The sequence below is a fragment of the Eutrema salsugineum genome, unplaced genomic scaffold (genome assembly GCF_000478725.1).
Source record: "Eutrema salsugineum unplaced genomic scaffold, Eutsalg1_0 scaffold_5, whole genome shotgun sequence".
NCBI lineage: Eukaryota > Viridiplantae > Streptophyta > Magnoliopsida > Brassicales > Brassicaceae > Eutrema > Eutrema salsugineum.
Genome location: NW_006256612.1, coordinates 13,238,012 through 13,250,453, shown reverse-complemented (window position 1 = coordinate 13,250,453; position 12,442 = coordinate 13,238,012). Strand labels below are relative to the sequence as shown.

The window sequence follows — 12,442 nt, the reverse complement described above, 5'->3', positions numbered from 1 at the left end:
ACCTTGAATCTACGGTTTACAAAAATACAACTATTTTTAATTAGATAAAGTAAATCATTTTTTATTCAAACTCACCAATATGCTCTAGTACTCATCAGTTTATAAAATTTAACTCATGAAAATGTTGACTCACATCTCATCTTTAAAATCGTGAACTTTTTTTCTTTTACAAATTATATTATTTCCAAGTGGTTTTTTATGGTACTTTTGGCGAGAAAAATCTATCAAAATTACATCTGAAAAGAAATACTCATGTAATTTTTGTAAAGTCCACGGTCGTCGGTAAGGGGCCCGCTGTTGATTTATTTTTTTCATTAGTAATAAATTTAATATATTTGAGAAACAAGAAAACAAAATTAATAAAAAAAAATAGAAGAAAAACAAAAGTTTCCTTTTTTTAAACAACAAACAAAAGTTTCCTATATTTCACTATTCATCGAAATGAGATTCTTAAAACATATTGAGAGAAATATTTAAATAATTTATTAAATTTACAAACTCTCAATAATTTAGAGAAAGAACAAGTTAATTCTCTAGTTTAAATGGACGGAGGAGAACATGGCACATCGATTCCCTTGGTGTATTCTTGATTATTTAGTATATTATCCTTTTGTCTTTTTGGAAGTGACCGTGTGAACGAATATTAGACGCATTGACTTAATGCATGTTTGACCGACCCTTTGGTAAGAGTAGGACCAAAGAAAGACAAAGGTCCAAAGTCCACTTGAAAGCATGTCTGCCACGTAGTTGTCGCCTAGATTCACTGTTTTCTTTTTTTTTCTTCCAACTATCCAACTCAAGCGGCTCGCTCCTTTTGAGCCCGTGACTGAGGAAGTAGTTAACAAGCTCTTATCCTTTTTTTTTTTACTTTTTTTAGGTCAAATCTTATCCTTTAATCCCTAAACTAATCAACATTTCATCGAATAACCGGAACGGAGCTCTACAAACCAGACATGCCAACTTATACAAACACCAAGAATCTATACACCGCACGTGAAACACGTGCCTGCATCTCCCTAGTACCCTAACGGCGTCGTTTCCCCGGAAATCCTCCAAACATATCACGCAAACCTCCGTCGTCATCCCGCCGCCGCCTTTCTCCCATTCCTTCACGAGTATCATCGCCGGCGGTAGCGTATCGCCGGATTCCTCGTCTCCGGCTGCCTCCTTAGGCAGCTTCGGGTAAACGAAGAAACATGGTAATAAAATCGAGCCGAAGAAGGAGACGATGCACATAAGCCTCAATGCCAACGATTCGCTCTCCGTCGCCATTTCAGCCACCGGGGAACCACCGCAACAACTTATATCCATTTTCTGATGTTGTTTAATTCCGATCCGTGAAGATCGATGAATCGAAATTGGTGGTTTTCAGCTGTTTATATTATTTATTTACGTGCTCAACTCAACGAGCTCGATTTGATTGTGTGATTATCATGCTAAATCTAATCTAAAGATTCTGTTTTTATTTATCCAAGTTTTACAGTTAACTTGTTGATCAAGTATCCTCATCTCGAAGATGATCTGTTTCTATATCCATTATTTAAGGCTATTTTAAACGCTTGAGGTTAAATTAGGAAGCAGATAAGATTGACCCCAACAAATTAAAGACAATGCAGCAGACTTGATTGAGTCAGGGCTTATACTGTTCAACCAGTTTCAACAAGCTGTATGACTCAGCATCAGGTCTAGCTCCACCTAGAACCATCCTCTTGAACAGGTTAGGATCATAGACTTTACCCTTCACATAAGCCTTGAACAGAGTATTATACACAAACGCATATCTATTATACTTGGCATTCTTCAGCTCTTCAAACAGTTTCTCTGAGTTCTCCACATCACCTTTCTCTGCAAAACACTCAATGATCGATAGTGTCGTCTCTAGCCACGGCGTTGAGCTTCTTACACTTTTGCTCGTCGTTAGATTCGAACCCATTTCGATGTTTTTTAGAGCTTCCTTCATCAGTTTGGCTTTAGCGCATCCGAGAGCGAGATGCCTATATGTTATCGAATTAGGCTTAAACCCATTCTCCGTCATCTCGCGGAATACGCCGATTGCTTTCTCTACCAAACCGCACTTGCAGTATACAGAGAGCAGAGAGTTGAATTGCTCTGTTTCTTTTAGCCCTCTTACGTTCTTCATCTCTAACCAGAGCTCTTCGGCTCTATCAAGATTCCCTACTCGCGCAAACGCTTCCGTTGCCAGCAAGTAACTCTTGGATCTAACGTGATGAAACCCTTTGATTACATTCCACGCTCTTTCTAGCTCCTTTTCTTTTCCCAAACGCCCGTACAGAATCATCAATATATCTAAGGTCGACCAATTATCCCCTGTGATAGATTTCTCGATTTCCTCAGTATAGGCCTCAGCAACTGTATACAGTCTCGCAACAGCATGTGCCATAGCCAATATACAGTAAGAAACCTCCATCGGCTCAACTTCCGCTTTCTTCATAGCCTCAAATGCCTTTAGCACCCCGTCGATGTTATGTTCATTAGCCTCGAGCTTCATCAAGATATGATATGTTGAGACATGAGGAATCGCCTTGTCGGCTTTCATGAGCGCGAGGTCTTTCGCGATGAGCTTTCTTCTTCCAGGAGTTGAGTTGCGAATTATAAGACGGTTGTAGACCAGATGTGATGTACGGTGACCGAGTTCTCTCATCTTCTTCATATACTCGAGGGCAAGCCTTATGACACCTTGGCCTAAGCAAGCGATCACGAGGTTGTTGTAGAGGAGCTCGTTCTGAAACTCTTGAGGGACACGGGCAAACAGCTTTTCGCCTTGTGAGATTCCGTGAAGCTTGACTGTAAATTCCAGCAAGTATGAGTATTCTAGCTCCCCAGGACGGTACGGTCTTTCCCTGATTACCCACTCCATCAACTGAACCAAACATACCAAAACGTTTAAGCTCACATTCAAGAATATCTTTACTAACAACAAGAACTCATTTCCATTGAGTAACATTCCCAAAGTACTCATCTCAGTTCAGTAGGCAAAATCACATGATACAACAATTCTTGAACCATAAAGTTTATACTTTTGTTTCTTTCAATATCATGTTCAAATCACAAATCCAATGACTGTTCTAAGACTTTTCAAAACTATTCACACCCATAATCTTGGTTCTTTGTTTTTAACTTAACAAAGATTGAGGGAGGCATGTTGAGTTCAAGTAGAAATTCGAACCTCAAGAGCACGTTTGTTTCTTCCGAGTTTCCTCAATCGATTAATGGCGTGATAAACATCTCCACCATGAACTGGAAATCCATCGCCCATCCAGCTTTGTAACGCAGACCCGACAGTTACTCCCTTGGGGAGCTTCTCAATTCTCAGAGACAAACACTTGTTGGTCTCTTCTTCTCCTTCAGACCCGCTACATGTCTCATCTGGAGATTTCGTTGAAGATATTAAGGTAGTGAGAAAGTTCGAGACTTGGAAATTAGCTTGATCCACCGCAGGACAAGATGTCACGCAAGTCGTTCGACGAATTGCCTGAACGAAATATTCTCGTTGCCTCATCACCGCAATAATAGATCTCATTTTTTCTTTTTTTTTGGGAGGGACCTTTTTTGGCCCGTAAACATCGAAGCGTGTTTATAGTCCAAAACTTTAAGCTATAAAGCCCGATAAGGACATGGTGGAGTTGTATTTGGTTCGGTTTTATGTAGTGTAATTAGTAGTATCCGGTTTAATTGGATTGAATGTCAACGCTAAAAATCAACTACAGTATCTTTACCATTTGGTCATTTATCTAAAAATAAACAACTTTACATGGGTCATTTAGCTGAGTAACCCTACCCTATACTCTACTATGGAGAGAGGAGATATAGACAAATCTTAATAATCACAATAGTCAATATATATTCTTTTTTTTTGTTCTTAGGTTACAAATTAAAACATTACACAATCACACCATTCAACACATAGAAAAATACAAAGCAGGAAAAAGTCAAGGTTAAGAGAGTTATTACGCAACACCATGCCAAGTCATTATTCAAACACACACAAATCTCTTAACATCAAACACAATTTTTTCCCCCAGTTTTCCTGCAAATATGTGATATGCACCACAATCCCTTCAACAGCTACAGTTTGACCCACAGCTGCAGTTTGATCCACAGCTGCAGTTGTCGCACTCCGTGTTGTAGTTCTTCTCGCAACTTCACCAAACAAAAAAACAAAAAACAAATATTTGAAATTTCAGTAATTAATAAGATGAAATTTAAGCCAAAAAAAAATTAAGGAGAAAGCAACCACATGCGTATATGCAAGTAAAGGTAAAGAAGGTAGAATAAAGGGTTACCTGCAAGAGTCACCACATTTGCAAGCGGAGCCACATCCACAGTTAGAACCTGCCATTGCTTCTCTTACTTCTCTTTGATTTGAATTTGTAATTTGTTTTTCTTCTTGTTCTTCTTTATGTGCTGTGTGATTTGAACAAAGGGAATGACCACTATTTATAGGAGGAGAGAAAGATTCGGTTTTCTATCCACCATACACGTGTCATTTCGTGTTTGGATAATTTCAATAGAAATGCTTTTGGAAGAAGTTACCACAAAGAGCATTTCAAGTTTTCAACAGAGAGATCATCACATCTTGTGTTAATTAAAAAAATTGCTATTTATTTTAATTTAAACCTTAAAATTTGTATACAGAATCTTATTACTGTTGTCTTAAATTAAAACATTATTGTGTAAAAAAAAATTGTTTAAATGAAGTGGCTAAAAGAGATAAAAATTTGTTTTAGATGATGTAATCATTAAATTATATGTCGGTTTCTTCTATAAATGCAGCTGAGCATCACTTGCCCAGTATTTTCGGAATAACATCAACTTTTTCTTAATTACGTAAACAACATCACTTGCCCAGTATTTTCGGTTATCTAGATTGTTCTAATGGCTTCAAGAATGTATTAACATTTTATTTGAGTTTCAGCAAGAAATTAGAGTATCGTGTAAAATGGAGAACGTCAAATTATTATGGAATAAGGAAAAGGTCGTACACGCTACAAGAGTTACGATTTTATTAGTAAACGGCAGCCGACCAAAAAAAGAGGCATAAAGCATGCCTCTTTCATCTGCTTAATATATACTTGTTTTATTACAATATATATATATATATATATATATAATGTCTTTATCACAAGGAGCAACTTGCTAGATCAATAATTTTGTCAAGACAAACTTCGTGAGATATATTATCCTCCGTTAAGAGGAGGAACTCAAGCTTAATATATATTATGTCTTTGACAATAGCTAATGTCTTTATCACGAGGATGTTGTTCCTCCTCTTAATATATTTTTTTTGGTAAGACTCTTAATATATATAATACAACATCCTTTCTTTATCCAAGTCGTAAACTATTGTTATCTTATACGTCCTGGAAACTTATTTAGTGAGATATATTATCTTCTGTTAATTTATTTTATATTACCAAGAGATTAGTACATAGTTAGTATCCTCTTTTTAGTAATCCTCATGTAGCCATTTGACAACCCAAGATACTGTCTACGTTCTTTCTACTACTTATCAATATTATGATAAAAATTTGTTTGTTGACAAACAAAAAAGGATAAATTTCCATCTGGATTAAGAGAACGTTGATATCATGTAAAAACCACAAGATTTAATCTCAATTTAACTGACAGTTGAAAATAAATGCAACCCATGATTTTATACATGGTATTTTTCCCCTTATATCTAGTGCAAAATTGAATATAGTGTACTTTCTTTTAGCAATTGTGTGTACCATGGTGTATTTCCCTCATGATCTTATATATGGGGTTTTTTTCCCCTCAGATCAAGTATGTTGCAGTCCCTGCTACTAATAGCGACAATTCTAAATAACGTAAACTTTCTCAAAGACAGTTTTGGATCACATCGGCATCGAAGTTTATGGATTTGTGATATGGTATTTTGAATCACTTCTGAACAAGGCCTATTTTTGTGTCCGATGCCGAAAGTAAGATAGGTATAAACTTTTCCCCTTAGTGATGTTGAGGAGCGCCAAAAAAGAAGAAGCAAGAACCACACAATATTGTTTGGGTCAAGTCTCTGGCTAAAAGAAAATAAAAAGGAATAGGGAACACATTAAGTAGGGTGAGGTCGTTGGCTTTTTCTTGCCCCTTCAAGGTCCTGAATTGGTGAATTCACTTTAATTGGCCCTCTTTTTCCATCACAAATCCAAAACTCTTTTTAGACTTCCTACGTGCCCCCTCGTTTACGTAATAATTTGGCCTATATTTTCAAAAGTGGTACTGACATTTCTTTTCAATTTTATTGTTCGGATTCTGATAGACATGGATGGACTGATGGATAATGTTTTTGGAATAATTGCAGTTTTCATTGAGTTTTTACTTTTTTGATTCAAGTTAATTTTTCGACAGTAGAATTTGTGTACATTCACTTAACAGAAAAGTTTGTGTTTTTTCATAAATATTGCAAAGATAAAATAAAAGTGAAGAAATGTTCTCCTATTTTTCAAGAGAACCTAAAATCTGAAAATTTGATTGGATACTTGACAACAAGTAAAACTCAACTAGTCAACACAGATATTCTCCAATTTTAGTCTCTCCGATCCCTCACGATCATCGTTTACAAGCATTTTCAAACCATCTTTAAGCTCAGCCACACCTTCTTCAAGAACCGCACAAACCGGAAATATCCTCACTCCTTTCACTCTCCTCTCAAGTTGTTCCAATCTCTCATCCGCGCCATTCTCATCGATCTTATTCGCCACGATCACAGACGACCTATCCGATAACCCTTCTTCATGGAACTCAAGCTCCATCACCAAATCTCTCAGTTGTTGCCACGGTGTAACTCCCTTGCAACCGTCTAGCCCCGATGCTAAATCCACAACGTAAGCCAACACTTTGGTACGTTCGATGTGGCGGAGAAAGTTATGCCCTAGCCCTCGGTTCTGATGAGCTCCTTTTATGAGCCCCGGAATATCCGCTACCGTCATGGAGAAGTCATCGTAGGTTACGTTCCCCAAATTGGGACGAAGCGTCGTGAACGCGTAATGGCCTACGCGGGGCTTAGCACGTGATAACGCACCAAGAAGCGTGCTTTTCCCGGCGTTTGGCATCCCGACAAGTCCAACATCAGCAATGCTCTTGAGTTCTAATATCAGGACAGCCTCGGAACCGAGGGAACCAGATTTAATACTCGAGTGTTCATTATCATCATCATCATCATCCTCATCATCAGCTTCGTCCTCCATGCTCCTCAACTTGTTTTGACGGATCGCTGTTTTACCGAACTTGGTGCCTCTTACATAACGTGTTGCGGAAACACTACCCAAACCGCCTTCACCACCACGAGCAATGATTAATCTCTGACCTTGTTCTGTTAATTCCGCAACATTATACTTGACTTGATCGATGTCTCCTTCATCGTCTTCAAAATCAAATTCCTCTGGCGTGCCTACATGTCTTTTTACACTTTCTTTCTCAGGTTCAACTTGAACAGAGTGTTGCGTAATTTCTTGATGAAGATCAGGGTTCTCCTCGGATGCAGGATCCTCAACCAGTGTACCAGGAAGGTCCCATGGATCCAAATCTTTGGGAGAGTCAACTTGAACCTGAGATGGAATCTCACCCTCTTGAAGATGAATAACCGTCCCAATAGGCACTTGCAGGACCTGTGGTGTGACACAAAAATGCGAAATGATGTTTTTAGTTCCCCCAAGATAAAAAGAAAGAAGCAGAGAAACGCCAATGAGAGAAAACAAAACCTTGTCTTCTCCTCTGTTTCCAATCCTGTTCTTGGAAGTTCCTTGTCCAGCTTTCCCACCTTTCTGCAAAACTCATAAAAGTTAGATAATATAATCGGTTTCGACGCGAATTGCATCTTCCTTCAAAGACCCACACACCAAAAAAAGGCGTAAACTTACAACATGGGGTTGTAATCCGCTGAAATCCCAAACTGCGTGTGTGCATTCTAAGATCACATCACCTCCTCTCCCACCATTTCCACCTGAACTAATTTCAATTTAAATTAACATCAACATTCTTCGAACAATCCATGTTTTACAACCTTCGAAAATTCTTTCCATGTCAGATACATCCACTAAAACAGCACTCTAGTTCTAACTATACAAAATCTAGAACATGAGTATGGATTATAGTACATAACATTTCTGTATCATCAATTCGGGATAGTACCATCAGGTTTTCCGTAGCGATCGGTACGGCTCCGGCGGACGCTGGAACAACCACTGCCACCTTCACCGCCTCTTGCGTACAGCGTAAACCTATCTCTCATTCTAGTCTCCTGCACAACTTAGAGTTCACAAATTCTTTAGGAAAAAAAAAAGAGCAACAGAGAGGGTTTTGTTTTGGGTGTTTGTGGATGAAGTGAATAGATGATGAATCGAACCTGCATAGGCGCGACTTTTTCTTTCTTCTCCGTATAATCTGAGTAGAAGACAACAGGATATCTCATCCATGGCGGTTTTTGAGTTCTTCGATAGGATCCCAAATATCGAACGGGAACCGCCCGGCTCAGCCACATCAACTTATCTCCGACAGTTCTCCGGCGAGCTAAAAAAGAGAGTTACAGTGAGATAAGCAACGAGGAGACACAGGATGGTATCCCGCCGAGGAAATTGATCGATCGGGGATTTGTCGCCGTGGTGGTTGTCGGTGAAGAAAGAGAAAGACGGAGGTCGAGGGTTTAAAGTGATGGGCTCGGCCCAAAAGAGGAACTAAAAACTCGTTACATTTATTTTTTGGCAAGGCCCGTTATATTTTTTTTGTTTTGCGCATGACGTATTTAGCAGTGTTACTAAAAACTTGGGATTCTTATTTTTGGCATGATATAGTTTATTGTAAAAAATTGATTAATTCAGCAAAAAATTGTGAGTGGTGAAAAAAAACATGCAAAATCATGGAATCATGTTTGCCAATCAGCTGTTCCTCTCAGAAATTAGAAATCTTGAATTTGTATCAAACACTTATATACATGTATACATATTAAAAAAAAAAACTGACTGAGACATTCCAAAAGACTAACATTCACTAAGCAATTCATCTAAAACGTCATCAAAAATCAGATCTTCAAGCTCAAGAGTCAGCCATTCAGATTCAGCTCGTAGATTCATCCATCCATCACCCTTCGTAAGATCTCTTCCCACAATATCGTCCAATGAACGATCTCTATTCTCAGCTCCTAACCCAGAGAGGCTCCACTCAACTCTTCCCCACACCTCTTCAAGAAAACGTTTCCCATTTGGAAATGCAAACGCTAATGTTTTAGGGAAATAGATGTGTGATTGGCTGTGAGACTCAGCGATTGCTTCGTTTACCAAATCAAAGAGAAGCTCTCTGTTCACTGCTTCTTCTTGTATATCGAGTTCGTAGAGCAGTGATGGGTTCAGTGGTTGTTCCTCTGAGTGACATTTTTCTACGTTGTGTTCGTTTTCGAGGAAACCTGAAAGTTCCAGAACCTTCTTTACAAAACAAAAGCAAGCATCTTCATCTTCTTCTTCTTCTTTATGGTTGTAAATCTTAAAAGAACTTAGATCTAAACCTGTAGAACAAGCATATATAGAAATGAGATTTGCATATATATATTTCCCTTATCAAAGAGTACTGAACTGTTTCATTCAAGAGCTTACCTTGTGAGGGTAAAGTCTCCGTCTTTTGTGCAGTATTGTCGGAGGAACCGGTACTAGGAACAGAATCTGGATCTTGTTGCAGGACTCTTTTGTTTGGGCTGTCTAAATGATTTTCTTGGTTTCTCTCATCTTGCTCCTCATCTTTTTCTTCCTTCTCTGTTTTTGGCGGAGATTCAGATAGTAATAACGATTTCTTGGGCACAACGTTAGTATCTTGATCTAAAGATTTCCTAGCTTCTAGATTGGAAGTAGAACTGTCTCGGGGCAGGTCGGTCAGAAATGAACTAAGAACTTCAAGGCTGGACAATGACGAAATCCGTTTGAAGAATTGTGGTTTATTATCATCTCTCGAATCACTCTTTTTCTCTTCATATGAAAGTTTTAAGCTCTTGGAACGTAATTCACCAACTTTTGTTCTAAAACTCTGCTCCAAGAGATGAGAGTATCTACCCACAGAATCATCTATTGAGACAGAAGCATACTTGTTCTTCTTCTTGTGCTTTCGGTCTTTAAGCGCGTTCTTGAGTAACTTCTTGATTTCTCTAAATCCACTTAACACCGCGTGATTAAATCCATGATCATCAGGTGAGCCATGAGAAGGTAAGATTGGTTTTTGTTGTTCCTGAGAAGTGTCTCTTGGAACATTCAAAGTCAAAACGGCACCGTTCTGTTTTGGGGAATACCAATTCTCCCTCTGCTTGTGTTCAATCTTAGCGGGACGTGAAGAGCGTGAGAGAGGAAACGAGCCTGACTTGGGCAAAACTCTTGGATTAGACTTGATATGGACTTGCTTCCCGAACTCCGAATTCGGATCTTTCAGTATCTTGACAAAAACATCTTGTTTTCTCAAGATTTCAAGAAAATCAACGTACTCTGTTACTTGCTTTGTTGTCATCGTCTTCTTCAGTTTTCTCGTTGGCTTCTCTGCAACAACACTAAGCATATTTGAATCTCCTTTCTCAGAATCAAGAAACGGTTCTTGTTCATCAGTTTCATGCACCAAGGAATGTGTTCTTGGAGTCTTCCAACCTATGAACACAGAGTAGCCCATCATTCAAAATATTTACTAATTTTATTTAAAATCAAAAATTTACTTTAAGAAAATAAGTATAAAAGTTTACGAGATGGGCTTACAGATTGGGCGGTTCTTAGTTCTCCAATGGTGAAAATCAAGCAGATGAAGCATTCCGGTTAACCATCCTGATTTGTGATAATATTTGCCATGTCTTTGGCTCGTATTCTCGTTTTTCAAACGCTTCCCCATTTTGAATCCTTGGATCGGCAGAAAAATATATATATTGGATTACGTGTGAAGAAGGAGGTCAACAACACGGACGTACTAAACAAACACAAAATTAGACAGACCAGGCTATGTAGCTTGTCTGAAATCGTAAAAAAAAAAAAAAAAAAAGGTAATCAATCAAAGAAACGATATGTGTTTCTTGATCCATTTTACTGAACCAATTTGTTAAAAATAATAATAATAACAATCAAAACCCGAATTGAAAGTAATGGAAAAGGATAGAGGAATAAAATGTTAAAAGAGTTTATCCGGTAGAAGCTGACCTGATCAAGAAGAAGTAAGCGATTCAGCGACACAATAAATAGCCTATTAAATCCAGGTGTTATTGGTTGAGTATTTAAAAACCGAAGAACATAAGGAACAACAACAAAACCGAAGAGGGCTTGAATGATGCAACGGAAGGTGTCTGGAAGAAGAAGATGGAAAACGAGGAAGACGTTGAACAAGAAAGTGAGACTTTTCGTTCTGCTATGTGGTTCTACTTTACCCGCCAGAGATGGCCCGGTCTACTGGTTGAAAATCGTCAAATGTCTGTTTCATATATATACATATAACGCTCACACGCCATCATGAATACATGTTTTCTTTTTTCCCTAATAAATACATTTTACATTAAATTTAATATCTAGTAATTTTTAGCTTTTAAGTAACGGATTTACTAAAAATATTTTTGTCCTTAGTTTTGTTCTTATTATATAGTTTCATTTACTTTCCTTTTCGTTATTTTGGTAGTACACATTTATTATTTGAAAAGGTATTAAATGCTATTATTTTTTTTTTTTTTAATAGAATGCTATTATTTTATTGATATTATAACATTTATAAAATTCATTATTTTAAGAGAAAATATTATAATTTTTTAATAGTAAGATATTCAATATTAATATTCGATATACACTGTTTCATATCGGTCTTGTTTTTTATGATGGATTGAAGTTTTTCATACTACTTTGATTTTGTTTTTTCAATGCAAACAAAAATAGTTATTTTACAGAACTACCTGTATAAGTATTAATTTGTTTTGGTCAGAGCTTAAAAATCAAAATAAGACCAGTTTGAAAGTAGTTAAAGTTTCTAGAATTGGATTATTTTAATAAGACCGAAGCCACTTGCGCTGGTATAGTATGTTCACCAACCAATCAAGTAGGATGAGTAGTTGTTAGGCTGCCTCTGTTTGTGGCAAATTGTTAAATACTATTTTATTGGAAGTATGCTATCTTTTTGCCCGCTTAGACTTTTTTTTATGTCTATTTTGTCCAAATAATTATAGGATGTTCTCTATATATAAATAATTTTGTCCAACTAGATTGGAGTTTCAGTTTACCAGATGAGCACGTCTAAACGGTTAGCTAAGCCAAAATTGACGTGAAAGCTAAGGTTGACTTGGAAGATTAAAACCTTAATCACGCTCCCGCATAAAAGAAGACTTCTGACTACCAAATATTCAAAGGGAAATGGAAAAAACAAAACTTTACTAAGCAAACGAACAAGATATACTTAACATCTTAGTGTTAGT

General features: G+C 37.4%; 4 protein-coding genes across 5 annotated transcripts; all 4 read right to left on the bottom strand.

The window, feature by feature from the left end:
* Window positions 1–916: 916 nt before the first annotated feature.
* On the bottom strand, window positions 917–1,311 carry LOC18994112. Its single transcript, XM_024152322.1, has 2 exons — window positions 1,024–1,311; window positions 917–940 (listed from the first exon to the last, which is right to left on the bottom strand). Exons 1-2 carry the CDS (start codon window positions 1,309–1,311, stop codon window positions 917–919), a joined length of 312 nt encoding a protein of 103 aa, XP_024008090.1.
* A 158-nt stretch (window positions 1,312–1,469) lies between these two features.
* LOC18994111 (pentatricopeptide repeat-containing protein At1g07590, mitochondrial) lies at window positions 1,470–3,579 on the bottom strand. Its single transcript, XM_006417725.2, has 2 exons — window positions 3,188–3,579; window positions 1,470–2,881 (listed from the first exon to the last, which is right to left on the bottom strand). The coding sequence occupies exons 1-2, from the start codon at window positions 3,539–3,541 to the stop codon at window positions 1,631–1,633; spliced, it is 1,605 nt and encodes a 534-aa protein (XP_006417788.1). The 5' UTR covers window positions 3,542–3,579; the 3' UTR covers window positions 1,470–1,630.
* Window positions 3,580–6,383: 2,804 nt separating this feature from the next.
* On the bottom strand, window positions 6,384–8,795 carry LOC18994109 (probable GTP-binding protein OBGM, mitochondrial). The gene is made up of 5 exons (XM_006417723.2): window positions 8,384–8,795; window positions 8,170–8,278; window positions 7,899–7,981; window positions 7,740–7,802; window positions 6,384–7,646 (listed from the first exon to the last, which is right to left on the bottom strand). Exons 1-5 carry the CDS (start codon window positions 8,516–8,518, stop codon window positions 6,540–6,542), a joined length of 1,497 nt encoding a protein of 498 aa, XP_006417786.1. The 5' UTR covers window positions 8,519–8,795; the 3' UTR covers window positions 6,384–6,539.
* Window positions 8,796–8,932: 137 nt separating this feature from the next.
* Window positions 8,933–11,410, bottom strand: LOC18994108 (protein TRM32). 2 transcript variants are annotated; one of them, XM_024153300.1, is made up of 4 exons: window positions 11,190–11,410; window positions 10,758–11,005; window positions 9,624–10,652; window positions 8,933–9,535 (listed from the first exon to the last, which is right to left on the bottom strand). In XM_024153300.1, the coding sequence occupies exons 2-4, from the start codon at window positions 10,885–10,887 to the stop codon at window positions 9,015–9,017; spliced, it is 1,680 nt and encodes a 559-aa protein (XP_024009068.1). In that variant the 5' UTR covers window positions 10,888–11,005; window positions 11,190–11,410; the 3' UTR covers window positions 8,933–9,014. The 2 variants fall into 2 exon arrangements, with proteins under 2 accessions (XP_024009068.1, XP_006417785.1); XM_006417722.2 differs by having other exon boundaries at window positions 10,758–10,895.
* Window positions 11,411–12,442: the final 1,032 nt, after the last annotated feature.

Coding starts and splice junctions, on each gene's coding strand:
- LOC18994112 (XM_024152322.1), bottom strand. CDS start 1,311: ATGGATATAAGTTGTTGCGGTGGTTCCCCGGTGGCTGAAATGGCGACG. Junction 941..1,023: donor GGGGAAACGACGCCGTTAGG/GTACTAGGGAGA, acceptor TCTGGTTTGTAG/AGCTCCGTTCCGGTTATTCG.
- LOC18994108 (XM_024153300.1), bottom strand. CDS start 10,887: ATGGGGAAGCGTTTGAAAAACGAGAATACGAGCCAAAGACATGGCAAA. Junction 10,653..10,757: donor AACTAAGAACCGCCCAATCT/GTAAGCCCATCT, acceptor CTGTGTTCATAG/GTTGGAAGACTCCAAGAACA. Junction 9,536..9,623: donor GGAGACTTTACCCTCACAAG/GTAAGCTCTTGA, acceptor CTTGTTCTACAG/GTTTAGATCTAAGTTCTTTT.
- LOC18994109 (XM_006417723.2), bottom strand. CDS start 8,518: ATGTGGCTGAGCCGGGCGGTTCCCGTTCGATATTTGGGATCCTATCGA. Junction 7,982..8,169: donor TCGCTACGGAAAACCTGATG/GTACTATCCCGA, acceptor AAATTAGTTCAG/GTGGAAATGGTGGGAGAGGA. Junction 7,647..7,739: donor GAAACAGAGGAGAAGACAAG/GTTTTGTTTTCT, acceptor GTCACACCACAG/GTCCTGCAAGTGCCTATTGG.
- LOC18994111 (XM_006417725.2), bottom strand. CDS start 3,541: ATGAGATCTATTATTGCGGTGATGAGGCAACGAGAATATTTCGTTCAG. Junction 2,882..3,187: donor GAAACAAACGTGCTCTTGAG/GTTCGAATTTCT, acceptor TGTTTGGTTCAG/TTGATGGAGTGGGTAATCAG.